Source organism: Cimex lectularius, unplaced genomic scaffold (assembly GCF_000648675.2).
Source record: "Cimex lectularius strain Harlan isolate CLEC.00 unplaced genomic scaffold, Clec_2.1 scaffold211, whole genome shotgun sequence".
Taxonomy (NCBI): Eukaryota; Metazoa; Arthropoda; class Insecta; order Hemiptera; family Cimicidae; genus Cimex; species Cimex lectularius.
The window spans coordinates 342,580-366,502 of record NW_019392909.1 but is presented as its reverse complement, the minus strand read 5'-3'; the positions used below and the strand labels follow the sequence as shown (position 1 = coordinate 366,502).

At 35.7% G+C, this 23,923-nt stretch overlaps 1 protein-coding gene across 1 annotated transcript in view; it reads right to left on the bottom strand.

The window, feature by feature from the left end:
- LOC106665055 (neuroligin-4, X-linked) overlaps positions 1-23,923 on the bottom strand; it is an 80,472-nt gene that overhangs the window by 28,615 nt on the left and 27,934 nt on the right. The window contains exon 2 of the mRNA XM_014391220.2: positions 10,560-10,832. Coding sequence (XP_014246706.1) covers positions 10,560-10,832 — 273 coding nt within the window. The remainder of the gene's footprint in view (positions 1-10,559; positions 10,833-23,923) is intronic.

The window sequence follows — 23,923 nt, the reverse complement described above, 5'->3', positions numbered from 1 at the left end:
TAGGTATTTACTGTTAGTTATCTACTAGTTATCTATAGTTTCCAATTTAATTGGAGAAGTAATTATTTTAGGTTTTAACCTTTTTTAATATAGTTGATGAGGATTTATTCTAAATATCTTTGTTTTCAGTATACGAATGAGGTATTCTCGGTTTAAACTTTTTTCAGTAAGATGGTTAGGTATTTATTGCATGTATCATAGTTGTCATTATAGTTAGTGAGGCGTTCTACGTTTCATAAGCTTTCAATAATATTGGAGATTTCTGCTAGATAAATACAGTTTTTAGTTGGCTGAAGTATTTTCTAAATTTCTACAGATTTTAACAAAAATAACTTTACCATTGTTTACATACGTTTAATCGTACCAATATATCATGGGAAACAATGCAATTAATCGCTAATTAAAAATTTAGAAAACGTAAAATTAAACAATAACCATAATTTTAAATATAATCTACCCGAATTTGTAAATGACCTTATCCCCAACGTAAAAATATTCGAATATGTAAGACAATTTATTTTCACTAATACGCTTACTAATAAAAAGTTTTTTTTTTTTTAATTCACTTCAATTTCGTGGTTCGCTTGACCAATTAATATCTTTCAATTAATTAAAGTTTTTAGTTGAGATAAAAAAGTCAGTGTCACGAGCGGGATTCGAACCCACGATCCTCGGCCAGACACGCTGCCGCTCTACCATTGAGCTATCAAGGAGCAAAAAAGGAGGGAAAATTCAAAAGGTGGGGTTGAGATGGGAAGTTAGTGTCCAAGTGGATCGAGGTCACGATAGCTCAAGTGGTAGAGCGGCGGCGTATTTAGCTGAAGGTCATGGGTTCGAATCCCGCTCGTGACACTGACTTTTTTTAGCTCAACTAAAAACCTTAATTAGTTTTTTTTTTTTTTTTTTTTTTTAAATTCTTGGTCACTCCAGCATAAAGGGAAGCGAGTTAGCTATTACAGTCGCCAAAGAGGCAGCAATAAGGTATCTGATATTAGGCAATCAGTCAACAAAAGTATACTTTTTTCTAGCAAAATATGCTAATATTTACAACTATCTTGATGGAGTGTTAGAGACAAGTAGGTGTCGGCTTCTTTGAGGTGAAAAGAGCCTCAAAGAAGCCGACACCTTGTACAAAAATGTCTTTTCTATACCGACTTCCTTCCCCACCCCTCCAAAATCCAACGTATATACACATAAAACAGCAATATCGCACTGGCACTCTCAACACGACACGCAAGAATGGCACAATTACGCAGAAAACAAACACTTTGAGTGAGTAGAAATACTTTGATTGATTATAATAAAAAATAGATTTTGCATTGTATAAATTCACTTTTCCACATCCAAAATGTAATTGTAATATGTAAACAATGTTTGTAAATCCCAGGCCCTGAAGATGATCTCAATATCGAAACGTTGGCACGATAAAGGAAATGTTTTTCTGAAACCTGCATCACACCAGACCGCATCTCACGATTTCGGAATAATTAGTTAAAAATATCACAGAACAGAGGTTCAGATAGACGAAATAATCAAATTCCCAACAAAAACTGACACAGAGGGGAAAGTTTAATCTTTAGGTGACAATATAAGAGCAACAAACTATTTTTATATAAATATTTTAATTACGAGCTCAGAATTTATAATTTTACAAACCGCGTTATTACGAGCTGTTAGTCATATTTCGTAGGTGAAACCTAGGACTAAGATTTTAAAAAATATTTATGAATTTTTACAAAACTGTTTTTATTCATGCCGCAGCCTCCGAACTGGCTTTGAAATAAGTTAATAAAATCTTTTAGAGGAATCTGTTTCAAAAATTAATAGTAAATTGAACTTAAAATGGAACAAAAATAAATTTTATTTCCAGTCCATTACAGTTCGTGGTCCGATTGACCAATTAACTTTTTTCAATTAATTAATCTTTATAAAAGGTATTGGTTGAGATAAAAATGTCAGTGTCACGAACGGGATTCGAACCCACGATCTTCGGCTAAATACGCCGTTGCTCTACCACTGAGCTATCGTGACTTCGATCCGCTCGGACATTAACTTCCCATCTCAACCTCACCTCTCGAATTTTCCTTCTTTTTTGCCATTTTTCGTGACTTTTTTATCTCAACCAAAACCTTTCATAAAGATTAATTTATTTATAGTGAATTTTAATAAGAAATACTGTGAACTACATAAACAGGTAACATAATGAAAAGTATAAAACAAAGCTTTTCCGTTTGTCCAAGAGGTTTTTCACAGACAAGCCTCAGAAGGACTGTCAGATCACACAGCTCATTTTCGTTTTATAACTTAAGTTTCAAGTAAAGTTTGTACTTAGAAACAAAGAGCCTTTTGTATTGTCCTTTTTGTAAAGTTAGTGTTAAAAAAGCTTTCATTGCTACGGTTCACAGTTAATCCGTTTATTTGTAGTATAACACTTTAATTCGGAAGTCTTTTTTCGAATCGCATTACGTAAGCTTCTGTGAAGAATGAATACATTTATCAAAGAACTTTGTTTACTTTGTGCTATTCGTAGTAGGGGCCAATCGATCAAATCGTAATGGAAGGTATAAGTCAATTTCTTCGTACCAATTTATAGAATATCCATTGTATGTTCCTCCTTTGAGCAAAGAAGAACATCGAAAGATCGCCTTTTTTTGTATACAACTTGTCAATTCTTTCTGACCAAAAAAGACCCAATGCGCCCAATGTTAATTGTTATATGAAATTATCCGTACAAAAGGGACACAAACAACATTTTATCTTCAAGATTTTGTTAATTCCGAATATATTCCAGGATATATTAGTTATATTTTTTTCATAATTCCTCAGGGGTTTCCTAAGGGGTTGAACGAAGAAAACCACGCCCAATGAAAGTTCCAATTATTTTCCCCTGCGGTCAACCATTCAATGGCCCATTTAATCAAGCACAATTGCAAGACAACGTCAAATATTTATAGAGCCCTAACAAATACATTAAATCCTATTTTTCATTAACCTTGAAAATAAATTACAGTGTACACATAATTGTACGCGAAAGATCAAAGAGAAAAACATAAGGATTAAAGAATTAGCAAAAAATAACTGCAAATAGCAATACAAATTTAATTTGATAAAAACTTATTTTAACTTTTAATTGGTGTTCTTTAAAAAGTAATAATGAAATATTTTTTTAATCTTTTCTCGAAACACCATTTTGACTGCTTCATTATTAAGGACAATGTAAATGCAAACGTAACAGCAGACAAGCGAAACAGACGTAATAGGATGAAGTTTAGTTATAAACGTTTCCAGCATTACTTATATTAAAAAAATGAAAAATAAAATGTACTTTTTCATTTAGGGTTTTATTCTTCCTGCGCTTGTTAGTTGTCTTATATTATCTTTTAACCGCTGATTATTTTTCTAAAATAGATAGAATTATTTTAATTATAGCATTCTAACCTTAAGTCTACACAAATTGTATAATATACATATTTTTATTCAGAATAAACCAATTTTCTCATTTTATATATCAATTTAATTATAACTGAAATAGTACTTAGTAGGTTTTCAAATGATTAGTTTTCATGTAAATTTTTACGATTTTTAAATTCCTTCTACACTTTGTGTTACTTACTATTTTATTCGCATATTGGGTAAGAGTTGATAAATGAAAGAAACCAATTAAAAGAATGAAATGTAACAATATCGTTCAATTATATATATTTCGAATAGCCTTTCTACTCCAAGTAAACGTAACTTTTTTAAGCTAAAGTAATACATATTTTTTTAAATTTTGGGTAATAATATGTTGGACATTGTTTTTGCTTTCAGTTTTTAATTAAAGTTATTTTGTTTATACGTTTTTTTAAAAGATACTACTTGAAAAGGATGCAATTCCTTGGTTCCATATAGGGAGCGTGTAGGAATGCCACTCGACATAAAAATTGCTCTTGAGCACTACTACTGTTGTCTGGATAACCTGTTCCTATTCTTGGACGAAACACGGTTGTACTGATATTTTTTAATTTTTTTTAAATATTTTTTATGAGAGTTCGCAACAGCAGTGGTATATCAACCCTCAGGGTGCCGGTCTTTTGAAAAAAAAAGCCCATTTGTAAGTATGTCCGGTTCTAAAGCAGGGCCGCTGGATTCGAACCCGGTACTTTAACTTCACAGTGATGAGCGCCGTGTCAACGCCTAACCGTTGCAGCCACCGATGCCCAGTACTGGTATAGTTGTGTGTACACTATTGTATGCTGGTCTGAATGTATTTATTAGCGTGAATGTGTAGTGTGAAAGGGTCGATGGCGGAATGTTGACTACCCAATCAATCCTCATTAGGCTAGTTATACTATATAATAGGTCTAAAAGGAGGAATTAGTAGGAGGGATATTTGGGGATAAGCCGTGCAATTCACGTTAATAAATTACATGCACTCATCACAATTCATTCAAAATACCTCGGGGGACAAATTGGGAAAAGGACATACATGAACTTAGGAAGAGAGATGTAGAAATGGTTAATACTTACAAATGTTTACACACTTGATTCTTGAAACATGATGAATGGCCAATACTGTTTACTTTACTCAATTTAAAACTAGCGGAAACATTTAGACAAAAATTAAAGGAATGAATGAATTCTAGACTTTATAAAGAATTGAATTGAGATCTGAAAAGTAAAAATTACATGAATGACCACTATCAATTATGTGTGGTATATTTTTAAAGCAAGGGGTAATTTATTTATTTAAAAAGAGTTTTCTCAGAGATCCCACGCGTTATGACGGTGCTCTATGTAACTTGGAAGCAAGTGAGGACCTGTATCGTTTTTAGGGATCTGGCCTATTCTAAATGTATTTCGTGAATTTAGAAAAAAACGAGATTGTCTGAAATGACGAGATTGAATATTTGATTGGTTTTAAAAATTGGGTTCCTCTTATCAATTATTGTCAATCTGATTGGAAATACAGGTATGAATTGATCAGTGATTTCAATAAGTTTAGTAACTGAGTATTTATTTCACCATTTATACTTATTTTTATTATTTAAATTAACATGTAGAAACTCCTGCTGATGAATTTCGTCAAGTGTAGTCTTTGTTTTGTACAATAAAATAAAATAAAAAGTTATATGCTCTTTATTAATAATTTCCTTTTTAGTTATACAGTTGTATTTAATTTTTCTTAACCTGCATATTGTGTACAAAGATATAGAACAATAAAGACATTGTAAATACTATTATTATATGAACTCCGCCTTGTTTTCGTGAAATAATGTCTCCCCTGAGACAGTTTATCGGCCAGTTTTCCCGTTGCAAAATTCTCCAAATTCCGCCTGAACAAACTCTTGTCGGCAAAATGTCCGCCCCCAATCCTTTCGGCCTTAACGTCCCCACGAACGGGCATGTCTCCCCAGTTAACCGATAAGAGGATTAAATATAGACAGGACGAACCTGTTTTCATTTTAACAGCTAATGCGTCAAACATAAAAAGTCTGTTTAAAGTTTTGTTTAGAAGAGGGTTTCTTTGTATCACTTTTTAAACTAAAAATGTTAGATTAGACTTGAAGTCATATATATATGTGGTATGGATCTATTAACTAAACCATTTTATTTATTTTTTTGTACAACCGCATTCTTCGACGCAACAAGTAAAATATACTATTCACATATAAACAATAATAACAGTAGCATGAAAGCTTGAATATCTACCATCCAGTGCTGGTAGCGTACATCAATACTTTGAGCGAGATGGACTCCGTCCTAGGAGACCGATGTCAAGTGTTAAGCCAGAAACACACTTACCCGATGCTACGCCATGCGACGCTACCCGTCGCAAATTCAAACTCCGATTTTCCATAAGGTTGCATTACCCCCGTGCACGTCTACCGATGCCACGCAACGCTACCCTATACGCTCTGCGATTCCCACTGTCCAGATTTTCGTCGGGTAGCATCGAGTACAGTCGAAGACAAACGAACGGGACGCTCATATTTTTATTCAAACTACATGTATTATTGTCGTTATATTAATTACAAAAATTAATTAGTTTTTATTTAAAAAATTAATTTTAATGGTTTGGTAGAAAATTAGTCAAAACACCGGAATACAATTTTTTGATATAATGAATTTTACTTACAATTTATTGTATTCGCTTCGGCGGTACATATACTAAAATTGGAACAATTTATTACACGGTTTTGCTCATAACATTTAATTAACAATTTATTGCATAGTTTTGCTCGTAAAATTACACCATTTTGTAATGTCGGGTAGCATCAGAACTGGACACTCATATTTTTTGAAGTTTATTTCAAACGAAGTACATGTAATTTTGTCGTTATATTAATTACATGTTATTTTAATGTAAACCAAATTAAACGAGATGAAAAATGTATACGTTTTTATAAACATTGTTTAATTATGATGGTTAGGAGTAAGTTTATTTAAAACAATTAAGTTTAACAGACAATTTATTAGATGGTTGTGCTCGTAAAATTTAACTAACAATTTATTACATGGCTGTACAAGGTTTTGCTCAAAATAGTGCATTATGAACAAAAGATGCCTTTCGATTGTGATAGTGATTATTGTGATAAACACTGTGGACTGTACGCGACGTGTGCTTGCGTCGGATAGATGTGCACACCCCACCAAAACGTGGCAGGTAGCGTCGCATGGCGTAGCATCGGGTAAGTGTGTTCCCGGCTTTAAGGCTGTCGCGGGACCACCGTCGAAAGGGTTCGGATGATGGGGTAGTTTGGAATGGGATGTTTTGAAGAGGGATTGGGTTAGCTCGGTAAAAAGAGGGACATTTAGGTCGGTATGGATGGTATGATTGGAAACATAGAAATGGCGTTGACTATTGTTCTGAGGATTTTGGATTGAACGGATAGGATTCGATTGAGGTTGGAACGCTTAGCAGTCCCGTAAAGTTCAACTCCGTATGTTTGGACATACCAAATAGAGGCCAGGAGGGCTATGTAAAGTTTTATTTTGTTTGTTAGTGAGAATTTTGATCGTCTGTCGAGTAGTCGTAACTTAATTAACAACGTAATTAACACGTAAAGTAATTAACAAAATCAAAAGAGAAAGAAAGAAATTACAAAATTAATACTTTGGGTATGTCTTTAATTAAAATACTATTCGTAACGTGTGTAATAAATAAAAATTGAATTCGAGTAAAATTATATATTCGAGATCTTTGATGATTTGATATTTATTTTCGATTCATTTTCCGTACGAATTGGATGGAAACGATCCAGACAAACCCATCCATCAGAGTCCTCGCATAGAGCGTAGTAGCTGAAAACAAACGTGTTTTTGAAAAGTAACAACAAGACCATACGACAATGACAATCTTACTGTCGATTTTGACAGGTCAATTTGCAAACCTGACGTCGGAAATGAGTTACAATTCACGGCGATTGTTGTTAACTAGGCTATTGCTCTTGACGCCTCGTCTAAGTAAGTGGTAAATTCCAAAGTGGATGCTGTTAGTCTAACTGGTATTTTTATGCATTATTCCAATGTTGATCAAACCCATTGGATAAGAGCAGTGGATTTAACACTAAAATTTAACTCCTCTCATACTCCTTTCTAAACATTTCACCCCAAACGACGTCAAACAAATAATCCGCAATTTTTCAAAGAAAGAAATCCTCTGAATGAATTGATAACTGGGAACATCGTCCCCATCAAGGCGATTGTTTTTCTGCCAACCCTTTACAATGCAGTCCTCCTCAGAACAATTCAGCTCCCCATCTTTATGAAAGTCACTGTTACCATATGAACGACAAACCCCAACAGATCATCCAATTTCCTACCTTTTCATTAGATTTCTTCCCTCCTTGGAAAAGTACTCGAGAATTTTATTCTCAAAATGCAAATCAATTTAACACCCCTAAACCTTATGCCTGTCCATCAGTTCGGCTTCTGTCTACCAACTTCCATTCAGCATTCGATAAAAAAAAACTGGAAAAGGAAGGAGTAGGTAACCCCTTTCTGGGTGGATATCGATTCTTTTCTGTCGGGGAATACTAAGATTTGGGGATTATCGGCTCCTATCTATGATTCCGGTGTTCCCCAGGGATCTCATTATATGTAGTATATTGTGATATTTTTAAGTTATGTTGGATCAGTCATTAACAACTCCAGATTTTCACTTTTAGCTGACGACCTGAAAATCTTTCGCCCGACATCCTCATTTAAGCAATGTAGGAGGATCGAGACGCTTTCTGGTCTCGGTGCGGCAACATTAATCTTAAATTAAATGAAAAGAAGTGTAAGGTCATAATATTTTCGGAAAAAAAGGTCGCGAATAAGGTTGACTTATTTGTTTACAAATTTAACGGTAATCTCATTGAAGACGTCGGTTCCATCTCGGACCTTGGAGGTAATTTTAATAAGAACTGCGATTTTCGTGACCACTTTGAAACTTTTCAAAATAGGTATTTAAAAATTTGGGCTTCATTAGAAGAATACGGTAGATTTTAAAAATGTACTAGCCATCAAAATTATCTTCCAATCGCTTGTTCGTTGCTATTTAGATTATGCTAGTATTGTGTGGTTGCCCGGATGAAACAACCACACAATGTTGCTCTTGATTGAGAGAGTACAAAGAAGGGCATGTAAATATTTGCTTTTCAAAATACATGACTGTAGAGAGAACTCCCTTATACAGCAATACTGGATTTGCACTCTTTGGAAGATATTTAACAATAGGAGTGTGTGTTTGTTCTGTTGTTTCATAATTTGTTGAAGTCCTGAGAAGCGGTCAAGAATGTGGTTGTTTAAAAACAAACACCTTTTTCATTTTTTTCCCGACGTTTCGACCTTTATCCGGGTCATCTTCAGGGCATAAAATATGGTGCTATTCTTACGGTGTCATATTGTCACAACAATTTCACACACATATGACTCCCCAGAGATCTTGACCTGCATCAATATTAGAGTCCCCCAGCGGCAAATCCGCTCCCGTGAGCTATTCTACGTTTCCCAACATAGGACGAATCAGGTTCGGAATATTGTCTACATTGGATAGTTCGGCACATTAATCGGTATGGAGATGTCGCAGACCCTTTCTTAGACTTCGAAAAGAAGATTTTACTCGATTTAAAAGAGTGATTCACGGAGAGTTATTTATTTTTATTTGTTTATATATATTTATTTTTTTGTATTTACTTTTTATGTGTGGTGTTTGGTGACCGTTAGTTAATGATTATTTGGAGATCGTGAAATGAGTCTGGTGAGACGTAGGCTTTAGAAAAACATTTTCTTTATAATGCCGTTTCGATCTTTATTGAAATCATTTTCAGATCTCAAAGTGTTAGTTTTCTGTGTAGATGTGTCATTATTGGGTGTCGTGTTGAGAGTGCGCTTTTTACTTTTATGTTTCATTTTTTCCTTGGCCATAGATTTTATTGTTACCTATTGCAATTATTACCTAGGTGTAATCTACTCTTTTTATCTAACGCTAAATTTATAAAATCTTAATTATTATGCATGATTTTGAACTTTCGACCGTTCAATTTTGGGTCATATGACTCGTTTGAACTGGAATAAAATTAATTATGAATAACATGTTACAAAATGATTCCAACCTATATCGCATTTAGTTAGTCCAAAAACCTCCGTACAATATTAGACCGTTCGGAATAAAGCAATGATATAGATTTAGATGACAAACATTTTCTTACTTGACCTAAATTTTAGCTATGAACTAAGGTTTGAAACATTTCCTTGGGTGTACTGACTGCTACTTTTTTCCCGACGTTTCGACCTTTATCCGGGTCATCTTCAGGGCATAAAATATGGTGCTATTCTTACGGTGTCATATTGTCACAACAATTTCACACACATATGACTCCCCAGAGATCTTGACCTGCATCGACACCTATGAGAGTTGATAGGAATTTTGAAATCACAGTTGATATTATTGTGATTTTGGTTGTATACAACTTTTATATGATACAAACTATAATCATTTGCAAGTGGTGTACGAATTTTCACTCTCATGTATTCATCGACTCCTGATGGGCATCAAGATCATGGATTTAGTATTGTTTTTCTCTACTAGGTCATTTTTGTTGTTCTCTGAAAGGATGAAAAAATAGTAGATTGATTGACACTGCTCACTTCACCGGAATTGGGTTTTTCAGTGAAGATGGCATAAAGCCAAAACGCCTACTCAAGATTTGTAAACCAGGGTGAATATACGGAAGTAGGCATCTATTTCGATAAGTATATGATGAGATGACCCACTCACAGAAAACAACACCTCAGTTGTCAATGATATTTTCGTAATATAGTTTAATGTTAATTTTATTTATAACCATGTTTTTTGTTTTTCATTTCATAGCAGTAACAGGTCGATATGTACTATGTTAATAAATAGCGCCTAAGCAAAGGCGAGCCTTGAACTACAGTACCAATGATAAGACTATGGTACTAGTTGCAATGGACCAGGGATAGGGATAAATAAGGCGGCCCAATGCATTATGCACCTCATGCTGAATAGGTCCACTGCACTCCTCCAAATATAGACTACTGTACACTAGTATACAAAGACACCTGGTTACCTTGAATCTGCCTTCTTTCACTGGTGGTATGGCATACGGTATGCCGAGGAAACTGCTGACTTTCGCCTGCACTCGCTCAATTTGTCCGTCCCAAGGCCTGAACCCCGGGTTCGGGTTATCGTAGATGAACACCCTGAAACCTTGTACTTGGCCGTAGGAGGTTGTCACGACGACGTCACGCTCGGTATCCTGCCTGGGAGAATCCGCCCTTTGTTTCCCTTGCAAATCCGGCCGCCAGCCGCCAAGGACCCCGGGAAGTTCGATGCCAGCTTGCTGAAAAAGAAAACCAGATTGTTAATTCGAAAAAGTATGGAAGTTAAATTTGTAATATGGTCAGGCTGATTCGTTCAAGTCAAAACTTTTAAGACGCTGCAAGCCTTCTGGAGGTTTTACTATTTTGCAACTGCGTTTCTTTATCTCCCTTATTGTATCATTAAATATTATTCTCAAAATGTAGCAATTTATTAATACAAAACACAATTCAAGTGGAAAGTATTATTACGTCATAATAAATTACAAAACGTTCACGATTGCTGTTGGCTCTGGAATGTGAAAACTGCTGTCTTTGTTCACAAGTTTTCCAAGTGAAATATTAAAGACTTGAGATCGACACCGAAGAAACCTTCTCGAGTGCGAATGTGTTACAGACTCTCGATCTTTTCGGTAGTTTTGTCGAAAATCACTAACTCTTGCCTCGGAAAGTTGCCACACCTGATAAATAAGTCATCCACATCTCGATTTACTTTCAATTTTTCCGTAAAATTTTATCTAAGAAGCTTTGGGAAGGAAATCAATTTCCCTGATAGAAGGGACTGTCTCCGGTCACCTATCTCTATAAATATTTTTTGAAAATCACCGAGAAAACACTTTCGCCTCTTCACCTGATCTTGCCCGTTGTTTATATAGCCGTCATTTATGTCGCCTAAAATCGAAGCCTACTTTTCTAATTTCCGGCAACCCCTAAACAACTACCTACTTCTAGTAAAAGAACCATGTTTCTCTCTAGAAAAAAACTCCCGATCTAAAGCGAGTCCCTCCCGACACAAGCCAAATGACGACAATGAAACAGCATTCCTCAATTGACGAACAGGATAATCTCTAATTTAATCTAATCATTCATAGAGGTTTTTTAAATTATATATTGTATAGTTATTGTTCAATATATTGTACGTTGTGTTAACGCATACTATGTTTTGTATATATTGTATATATTTTGTTTAAAAAAAATAATTAGTATAAGTTACATGAAATTATTGTTGTTAAGTGTGAACTTTTTATGATCTGTACGTCGCGCATCTAAAAGGCCGTGAAGTGACGGTTTTTGTTGTTGGAGACTCGCTTGACGACGAGGTCCAGAGACACTCTTCTTCGCTACCGCACGTGTTCGAGGCAGTCCCGCAACCCGCAAGCTTAAAGACTTTGTGAACATGTACATCTGCAATTCATTCGCGACCGTTTTTTCGTACGTGTCGATTTCTCCGCATTTGTTTTGTGACTCGCCGCTCCACTCGCTGACCTCACCCGTGAGTTTTTTTCTCGCTTTAGACAATTTATGTTTTTTTCTCTCTCTTTGTTTTTATTAAAATTATAAACTTATTTTATATTTGTTTTAATACTTATACCATTGTATTATTATTATCGCATTGTTGAAAATTTGTGGCGCCTCTCTTTTGTTTGTATAAAATTTAAATTTAATTCCTTGATTCTTGTAAAATTATAATTAATTTCAAACATCGCCTTATTGTCATTTATTTAAATATATGCATTAATTGAATTGTAATTGACTTACACAGGTATTGTGGGCTGGTAAGTGTTAATTATAAGGATTGAATTTTCCATTTTTTTTCATTACATGTGAGATGATGATGGATTGCAATCTGGGAAAATTGATATTTAGCGGATTATAGAGAAATTTAGAGTTTCGGAGAGTGAGGGATTTTCCTCAATTGAGTTGGGTCGCCCTTGCTCGCACATTTAAACGAGTGTGTTTCAACTGTCTTTCGACGCATCATGTTTCCAAGATGTGTAAATCCAAGTCATCTTGTCATTAATGTGGTAAAAAACATCATACCCTGTTACATCTTGATAATCCAAACATTCATATTAAGTCTCAACCAACAGCAAAAATAGAAACAGATTACAAGAGAGATAACCATGACATGGAACAACAAACTATTACTAAGCGCACAGTCCTGACATCTGCTGTTTCCAACAATCAAAGCATTCTGCTCGGTACCGCACTAGCTTACATCGAAGATAGGGACGGAACATTTGAGCCAGTTCGCATCGTCATAGACTGTGGAGCTCAACGCTCTTTCATCACAGAAGATTTATTGCGACGTTTAAGGCTAAGATTACACCCAAACCCACATCGCATGTGTGGATTCGGTGATTCGCCTATTGAAGGAGGAAGATTTCAAGTAAAATGTCATCTGACATCACTTGCTGAGAAACGAGCATCTCATCTTGTCACAGAAGCGGTAGTCATCCCCCAGATCTCCCAAAACATGCCCGCGTATGCCGTTCCCGCGGACATCATGAATAAGTTTGAACACCTTACACTTGCCGATCCTTCCTTTTGGAAACCTGGACCTGTAGATTTCCTGTTAGGAGCTGATCTTTTTCCACAGATTCTCGGCGTACAACGAAATGATGACAGTCAAGTGTCTCCAACAGCCATCAGCACAATTTTTGGATGGGTAATTATGGGACCGATCTGGTGTGATAATCAGCCGATAGATGTTGCCCTCATGGCTAAAACAACCACAGCCGAAAAAATGTATGAGTTAACGAGAAATTTATGGGAAATCGAAGAAGTTACGAATGTATCTAGACAAGATCTATGGAACGTGAACCCGTGAGTTTTTTTCTCGCTTTAGACAATTTATGTTTTTTTCTCTCTCTTTGTTTTTATTAAAATTATAAACTTATTTTATATTTGTTTTAATACTTATACCATTGTATTATTATTATCGCATTGTTGAAAATTTGTCTAATCTAATGTATCAGGCGCCTCTCTTTTGTTTGTATAAAATTTAAATTTAATTCCTTGAATCTTGTAAAATTATAATTAATTTCAAACATCGCCTTATTGTCATTTATTTAAATATATGCATTAATTGAATTGTAATTGACTTACACAGGTATTGTGGGCTGGTAAGTGTTAATTATAAGGATTGAATTTTCCATTTTTTTTTCATTACATATGAGATGTTGATGGACTGCAATCTGGGAAAATTGATATTTAGCGGATTATAGAGAAATTTAGAGTTTCGGAGAGTGAGGGATTTTCCTCAATTGAGTTGGGTCGCCCTTGCTCGCACACGTTGAATACATTTTATTGCTGAAGCAACCAATGTATAACACTTCCAAACTGAAGTAAGCTTGTCTTACTTATTCTCTTCATAATCTCGTTCTTTTAGGGTATTTCAATAATGGGGTGGTATTGAATCCACAGGTGTTGCTTGAAAGCTGAGAATTAAGTTATTTACGTTTAATTGGACTGAACAGATCACGGTACGATTACGCACTTTCAATAGAGAAAAGCGCTTTTTATTACATTTTTCTATCGAAGTTAAGTTCTATTATCAACAGGTTGGTATCAAAATTTATTAAAAATTCAGTTGAAATGATAAAGTTACAAAATCGTTGTGCAGAACAGCACAACGGTTTAATATCGATCATATATCTTTTTGGAAGGAAAAAAACAGGCGCGCTATATAAAGAAGATAAATTTTCACACTCCAGTGCAAAGTAAGCCCTCACTCATATAATATTCGAGGTGTTCCATATATTCGCACGTAACAATAACAAAAAATTCAGGATATAAAAAGACCAGGAGGCGTTCTGGGAAATACATACAGTCAATTTAAAATATGTCTATTTTTGGAAGTTTTACTTAAGTAACGCTTGTCTGCAAAATAAGTGGTCTTAATAATTAAACACCACCTTACATAATCCAATACTTCAATAAATAATACTTCTAAACTACCTTTAAAATAGAAAACATATTATTTAAAATTCGCCTAATATCATTTATTTTTAATAAGTACGACAATTAAACTATTACTCAACCTTACTTTAACTTGGGAAATTTCACTTAATAAACATAGACTTAAAAAATATTTATTATTTTAAAATAAGCAGTCGTTAAAAATTTATTTTTTGAAGTTTTTCTTAAGTAACCGCTTACCTTCTAAACAATTAGTCTTAATTTTATTGTTAAACATAATCTTACACAATAGATAAAGCCTGCAATCTGCCTTTCAGATAAAGAAATTATTATTTAAAATTCGCTTAATTATACTTAAAGAATTTTTTTCTTGTCAATTTTACGAGGGTATTTTAACTACAAGGTTATATAAACTACTGACTGAATGAACCGTGAACTGAGGTCACGATAGCTCAAGTGGTAGAGCAGCGGCGTATCAAGACGAAGATCGTGGGTTCGAATCCCACTCGTGACATTGGCTTTTTTATCTCAACTAAAAACCTTAATTAATTGTAATATAATAATTGGTCAAGCGGACCACGTAATTAGTGAATTTAGTTATATGAACTCTTGAAAAAAAGCCCATGTTGGGTTCGTAAATTCAGGGCACCTGGATTCGAACCCAGGACCTTTACCTTACCATGATGAGTGCTATGTTGACGCCTTCGTTGCGGCAACCGATGCCTCGCTTGGAAAGCTAACATACAAAATTACGTATGTCTCAACCTTCGATTGTTCACAGCTGACCAGATTTAAGCTACAAACAATTATATCATATGAGGCTTTGAAGACGTAGGTAGTGCTTATAGCGTACCGTGTATGTCAGTGTCGATGAGGTCATGTTCAAATCTCTATGAATCCGCCTATTGCGAGCAAACCAACGAACAGCTACCATATTTCGTATTACTTTATTTTGGATATTATGTATTACGGCTTCTTTTGGCCCACCACCAAAGTTATATGAAAGTATACCATCCATCCAATATGTGATTATAAATCATTATTTTATTATGTATTGTTAGTCCAGAATTCCTTTCCAGTAAAGTTGACGGTATTTGAAATCAAGATCTTTACTTCTTTCCAATTTAATTTTTTATCTACTGCCATGACTAACTATTTAACTGAATTTTGGGAAGGAACTACTTTACCACTTAAGACGATTGGTTTGTAATTGATTTCCGGACGTTTTGTTACAAGCGAACAGGAGAGGGAAAAAACTGGGGTGCCCAGACTCGGGCAGAGGCGAGGGTGCCCTCGGCAAGGTTGAGCGAGATCTGGAAGAGGCCGAAGACGTGCGGGTGGCATTTGGAAGCTGAAGGAGGCCCAGCCAGGGCTCAGCGGGGACGCTGGCGAGGAGTGGAGCCCGACCGGAGTGAACAAGGAGGCCTCGAGCTGAGACTGGTCAGTGTGGACGAGCCGGGCGAAAAAGTAAAAAAGGAACGTGACAGTGTATTACTTTATTACTTTGGGACTTTTCTCATCGTCGTGGAGTGGAAGGTTCGCGTGTGCGAGGGGAGAACCGCTCTGGAACGACGAGAAAAAGGACGTACACGAGGTTCGAGCTTTTATGTTATAAAATTGGTTTCTGGACAGTTTTGTTTTTTTGTTTTAATTCCATAGAGACTTGTTTTATTTTTTGTTTTACATCTTATTCATAATACAGAGGACATTAATATTTTACTTTCTTGTTGTGTATTTTTAAAATTTTATTTGATATCTTGTTATTTCACCCCGCGGGTTTCACTGTTTTCCTAAAGGAAGAAAATAAAATAAAAACAGTGTGGCGCTCGATTATTTCACTTTTGGAGACGAAGCGGCCACGGAAAAAAATCTCCACTGAGCCCCAGGTACCCGGCGACCGGTGAATTGCCAACGGTCCGGCGAGGAACCGTAACAGTTTATTTTGTCGTTTATTTGTCCATTTGTGAATGCTGTTGATTGCCGTGGCATACATTCGTCAACTGAGAAGGCAGATGTGTGTCATCGGCAAATGTTGCGACGGTTATGTTTTCCATCAGCGGTAGATCACTGTGTACAGCAAGTACAGCACGGGGTCTAGGATGCTACCTTGTGATATCAACCTTGATTTCAAACAAATTTGAATATTCGTCTTGTTTAACTTGAAAAGTCTTTCCGAAAGGCAGGAGTTCAAAAGTTCAACATATGGTTGTGGGAATTTTTTTAAACTAAAAATTAAACCTTTGTGCCCAACCTTGTCCAAGCTTGCAATACATCTAGGAATAAAGCTGAAAATATATTTTTATCTTCCAGAGCTTTCTCTATAATATCAGAGATTCTATGTATCTTATCTATGGTTGAATGTTTAGCTATGAATCCAATTCGTGGCTTCGTATAATGTTCGCTTTTTCAATAAAGGGTTTCCATCTTTTTAGCAAAACTTTTTCGAATTATTTTGAGATATTTGGAAGCAATAAGAAGGAGCGGTAGGATGATATTTTTTGCGGTTGTTTACCTACTATCATTGTGATATCAGCAGCCTAAGTTGTGTTGCCGCGTTAAATAAATTCGTCAATTTTAAACTTCCTTTTTTGTAAGTTTTTCAAAATTTATCCTATTATCGAGTCAAATCCTAGACCTTTCCGAGAAATTAGAATGGTCTTTATTTCTTTTGCTACTAAACCTTTACTTTGAAATAATATTTAAATGAAACAGTGTGATATTTTGTAAACGGACAAAACGATAATTAATATGGACCTAGCCAGTCTCCATCAGAATGTTTTTTTCACGACAAATTCAAAATGTTTAATAAAATCTTGTTTTCTTTACCTTCGCATTTCTTGGAGAGAAAATCACGAGGAGCCTTTGGCGGGGAACACACTCAACCGAAGCAACGCTACCCGATGCTACCTGACGTTGATAGCCTTGCCACGTTTTGGTAGGGTGCGCACATCTATGCGACGTCAAGCGTACGCCACGTACAATCACACAGCGTGTATCACAAATCATTATCGCAATCGCAACGCCTCCTTTGTACTTAATGCATTATTTTGAGCAAAACCATGTAATAAATTGTTAGTTAAATTGTATGAGCACAACCATGTAATAAATGGTTTGTTAAACTTAATTGTTTTTCATAAAGTTATTCCAGTGTTTTGATAAATTTTCTTCCTAACCATCATAATTAAATAATTTCATAAAAACTTATGAATTTTTGTTTTCGCTTAATTTGGTTTACATTAAAATAGGAATGTTGTAATTAATATAACGATACAATTACTTATACTAGGCTTGAAATAAACTACAAAAAATATGTGTCCTGTTCTGAAGCCACTCGACGAAAATGATGTAATTTTATGAGCAAATCCATGAAATAAAATGTTAGTTAAATTCATTCATGCAGAGCGTCGGGTAGGGTAGCGTTACATAACATCGGGCAGATGTGCACGTGGGTAATACAATCTTATGGAAAATTGGAATGGATTTGAGTCGGGTAGCGTCGCATGGCGTTGCATCGGGTAAGTGTGTCCCCGGCTTTTTGATTTTATTGTTGGATTTTTCCATTTTGTTTGCAGGATGATGAACCGGTAATTTAATCGTAACCGATTATCTTGGTCTGCCCATCCTCGCTTGGTTGGTCGGTCAGACACGTTTCGATATTTTGCAATATTGATTGCGGCTCTGTAATCCTTTGAAGTTTATACGATATTTTTTTCTGTATAGTGAGTATTTTTTGCACGGGTTTCTAACTGATTTTATTGTAAAACAGTGCAAAGTTTTAGGCGAAAAACAAGCCCAAAGAACATAAGATGAACATAATAACAATATGGCTTTTGCCACATAACATGAACAATTATGAAGAAAATAATCAGTAAAATAAAAATTTATGATGGAGGCCCTATTCCACAGCTTTGCTATCTCGTAAAATACTAGTTGAGAAATTTCAGATTAACAGATTAAAAATTATGATCTGGTTTAAAGGCCCTAACCAATATGGAGGGTATAAAAAGATAATATAAGATACCACGACCTAGGGTTTTGTGACAAACGAACCCCCGTCTTACTTTATAATCGCAATAATCCCAACAGGAAATATATTTTCGAAGGTGTTAATAATTTTACACCCTCGTTTTATGGTTTTATCATAAGTCGGACTTTTATTGGCCCGCCGGTTGACAATTTATCCCCCAGTTGCGGAGGATGTAATCCAAAATATAGGTAATATTTTCGGACTGGGAAGAAACAGCAGGATATAAAAAAGGACAAATGTTTGGACCAGGAGAAGCGATCACTTCCGGATGTATCGGGTAACCTGCATCATTAGACCTTGCCATAAAGCCTTCGTCACGTTATACAACCAGTTGTAAATAAAATGTTATAGCTCGTCAACTTGTTTGTGTAACAAGGTGCCGTTTAATTAACATCAACGGCAAAATATTACTAGATATTTTTATTTAACAAATTTCTAATGTGCTTATAGAAATTAAAAGACATACACGATCAACCGAAAAGTAAGTATAATGGTGTAATAAATGCACTGAAATAATATATATCGTTAATAACCGGTTTCAAATTTATCGAAGTACATTTACCTGGAATGTGGAAGGTGGCCGAAATCATAATGATAGTGAAGCTTGGTTAAACATCCCGTGATGTTTCCTCATGTAGACAAGTATCGCTATTTCTAGTTATTTCCAAGTTCTTCAAAAAAGTATTAAACAAAAGATTAAAGCCAATCATCGTAAAAAAGAGCATCATCCCAAACAATTGGCTTTAGAACAAAATACTCAATATAATAAATAGATCGAATAAACGAAGAGGCCGACAAAGCGGCGAAAGAAGCAGTGGAAATACTCCATGACCTCTAGGTCAACTCAGTGAATGTAAGAAAAGCAATGGAGATATTAAGGTGGAAGCTGGCAAATCCGCTGGGGATGACATCGACGAAAAGTGGAAAGCAGCAAAATTAAAGTGAAACCCTGGGGCCAGAAAATATAAAAAAGAGAGAGAGAATCATTTTCACGCGATTGATGATATGCTCCAATCGCCAAACACACGGCCACCTCCTCCATTGTCCAAAGACACAAGAAAATACCAAATGTGTGGCACAGTTGTAACAGAGAAGCAAATTTTGGAAAAATGCGAACAATTTGCGCCGCACCCCACGGTATGTCAAAAGTTCTGAGGCATAACCTACTGACTACAAAGATAGGTTTCTTCATATTTATTAAGATCGATAAATGCGTATGGTCACATATAACCCACCACACATGGTTCTTTTCCCGGTTATATGTATGAATGTATTTATTTTCGTGAGTGTTGTATGCGTATTGAGTATGCGCGCCTGGGCTGTGACGGAATATCGAATAACTCACAGGCCCACCGAATAGTCCAGGTAATACATATTTGTAATGTGATGTGATGGAAGGATCGACGCGGTTATTAATCATTTTTGCTCAGGTGCGGAAGATCCCTCCTGTGTGAATGTATTTATTAGCGTGAGTATGATTAGGCAGGTCTTTCGAGAAATGTCGAGTACTTCACAGGCTCATAAGTTAATTAGTTAACCAATTTTTAAGACCACCAGGTTTCACCAATTTTTAAATTGTACATATCGTTTGAAAAGATACCCTGTCTGAATATATTTACTGGCGTGAATGGAAAGAGGTTTGCCAAAATGTCCATAACTTCGCCAACCAATTATACTCGTTTTGTGGTTTTTTGTATGTACAGTACATCTCATAAGGGACTCCTCTGTATAGGTTCACCCGCTTACAGGTCAGTTATACAGATGCACCTGTATAGAAGATTCATTTTCCATGCTTTTACAACTTTATTTAGGGGACATTGTAAATAAAGGGCAAGGACTCTGTCGTGTCGACTTAAAGTCACTCTACTTTCTGTAACGGAGCAGGAACTTTTAAGTTGACAGGCCAGGTTATTTCTATCCTTAGATTACATAACCAATCAATGCTAACATGGCTTCCAATTGATTTCTTTAATTGTCACTTGGATTTTCCAAGTGAATTGGTTAAACCCCCCCCCCTCCTTACATCCAATCATATTTTCTTTTTCCCTATGTTGTTTAGATTTCCTTATTTTTCTTCAAAATGTTTAATGTTTTCAGGCTCCGACTCGACAAAAGTTGATATTAAAACAAAGAGAAAAAGAGCTTGATTTTTGAAAAAATGACAGCTTAGCAAGGCGAAAGGAAGGAAAATTTTCAAAAATCGTAAATTCATTGAAAATGTACATCTAAATCTACGCGTCGCATTTTGTATCTGTACACATACATATGTGTTATCTCAAATTATAAAAACTCTCTTTCGAGGACACCTGGAAAAAAGTGCATAGTTACACCGTCAAAGTGATCAATGTGAAATTGTTGGAAATCATTGGGCAAGTTTATTTAGTCCAGTTTTAATAAATAAATGGATCAATAAGAAATATTGTAGTCGGTCAAAAAAAAATCCTTAAGACAATATAATTTATAAAATCGACAAAACGAAAGAAACCCAAATCAACCCCGTGGGCACGTAGGCCAACAAACGGCCAGATTTGCCAAGTTACATGTTTCGAGTTGAGTAATCATAAGAAAGCAGGATTTGCGAGGGTCGACAGAGGCTTTCGAGAAGTTTGCGTCACGTACACGATGCAGGGGGCTCGTATCGCGGTGACGCCCTTGGAATTTGTGATGGTTTAGAATTGGCAAACAGTGTAATGTGGTTTGAACCGTCTTCATCCAAGTTGCCGGAGTTGCATGCAAAGCCTGCTTGTAAAATATATGCATGATTTACTTACTACATGGGCTTTACTTCCACTTAATACACTTACTTATTATACTTACTATATATTTCCACTTTAAGACCAATATTAGTTTACTGTTCACCGCTTTGGGCGATTTTTTACGCCTGATACATTACAAAACAATTGGAGAATTCAGAGATACACTGAATCGTTAATGTCGGATCTGAAATTGATGACTGTTATATACAAAAATAAATTGTTTGATTGTATATTATTGTATACATTATCACATTCCTTAATTGATTGCCCTTTACTGCATACCTTCAGCTGCACAAGTAGCTAACACATTCATGAAATGAGCGTACTCCATCACTGAGATGAGATTTGAAACACGATTGAGAGTAGCTGTAGAGTGGACAGGAATCCCAGCGACAGCCAGACGTTTGAGGTGGGAGAAGAGGGTTTTGTCACCTAGTATGTCCTCAAATACTAAAAACGATTTTTTAGACGCGGTTTTAGGTGTCTAGAGTTTAGACGCCCAGTATGTCATGAGCCTTATCTAAACCGGCGGATAAACCAAGCAAGACGCCACCCCGACTGGAAAAAATAACATATTTTGTGGCATTTTGAAGAAGCACCATGTATTTATGTCTAAAAGGGTGTTCTGACAATTCTGTACCTTAGCAAAACTTTTACAAAGAATGGCAGGCTTTGTTGAATAAGAAGAAAGTTTTGCTTTAACGCTCGGTTGCACACGACACGATGAACAAGGCAGCATGGGTGAACAAACCCACAAAACACCCAAACTTTGTACAATGGGTGAAATTGAGCGACTACACCTAATCGAACTTCGAACCTAGGTATTTCACACTACCACTTCTTACAAGGAAAGACACGCCTTCATTATTTACTCTAATGCAACCGAGAGAACATTTTTAATTTTTTTTGTAATGGGTGAACAAGAATACAGATGCAAAATAATTTATCCGCTTAGCTTTCTTATGACCTTAGAACTTGCTTATTTTATATATCATTTTTAAGTCATAGATAATTCTGATTTTCGTAGCGACATGAATGAAAATGTAAATAAATTCGGACAACGTAGATGTTCCAGTTCCGGCAAACTCATAGACATATTTTTTGTTGTTTCAGTTTCAATCAATGGATTTTAGGCCCCTTTCACACTGGACGACTTCTGTCGTGCGAAAAACAATCGGACGATATGTTATCGTGAATAGTTTTTAATAAAACAAGGATTCCAATTGACGCGTTCACACTAGTCAGATGACTTTTTATCGTACGAGCGGCGTATGACTGTCGTCTCAACCACTGGGAAAGGACGATATCGTGACGATATTTTATCGTAGTTCGCCTTGCAATGGTCCACAGAAAGAAATGGGATGTCACACTTCACGACTTTCATTCATGTGTCGTCCAAAGAAACAATGTGTTCTCTCAATTTCTCTGCTTCCTATTTTTCCGGTGAATCTTTTAGTGAGTGTAGTGGTTAATGACCGTTAGTCGATGATTATTCAGAAATCGTGAGATGCGGTCTGGTGTGATGTAGGTTTCAGAAAAACATTTTCTTTATCGTGCCAACGTTTCGATATTTATTGAGATCATCTTCAGGGCCTGGGATTTACAAACATTGTTTAAATTTAGCAAATACATGTAGGATGTGGAAAAAAGTGAATTTATACAATGCTAGAAATTTTCAATTCAATCAAAGTATTTGTACTCACTCAAAGTGTTTGTTTTCTGTGTAGATGTGTCATTACTGTGTGTCGTGTTGAGAGTGCCAGTGAGATATGGATGTTTTATGTTTATATACGTTGGATTTTGAAGGGGTGGGGAAGGAAGATGATCTCAATAAAGATCGAAACGTTGGCACGATAAAGAAAATGTTTTTCTGAAACCTACGTCTCACCAGACCGCATCACACGATTTCTGAATAATCATAGTTACCTTTTAGCTTGCAGTACAGTTCATCACACGATAAAACGGACATCCTGAAGTAAAACAATTGGTTTCATGACGTCTTAATTCCTCAAAAAATGATTTAAATGAACCCACTTCATCCCTCCTTTGGTTTATGGGACAGTAAAGTAATCAAAGAGTTATTACAAGTCTTCGGTCCATGATGCATCAAGCGTGGTGATCCAACAACACCGGCGAATTTTCGGACGAGACGACTTTTGTCGGCCAGTGTGAACCCATTGATGCCACGATAACATATCGTCCGATTTTTTATCGCACGTCAAAAGTCGTCCAGTGTGAAAAGGGGCCTTAGGATTTAGGCCTCCATCAGTATACCAAAATGTAAAACAGTGGCCGTTCGTTCAAAGTTATTTTCGGTTATATCACCGATGATAAATCGCAGTTATGAAAGATCCGGATGGATTGTCACGCTCTATAATTTCAACGTCGAACCAACCATGAACTGGGGCCGTTCATGACGAAAATGTACTTTTGTATAAGCGAAACGAATCCATTTATTTTTTCTCTTCTAATTCGTTTAAATCCAAAGAAATCATATTAACCTTCATAATTCTTTTATTATCTACTGCATATTATATACTGTTTATATCCAGTCCTTGCAGATCTTCCTACATTTAAATTGTAAGGGAGATGTGTTTTTGGTATATTTTATAACCTTTTCTGCTTTAAA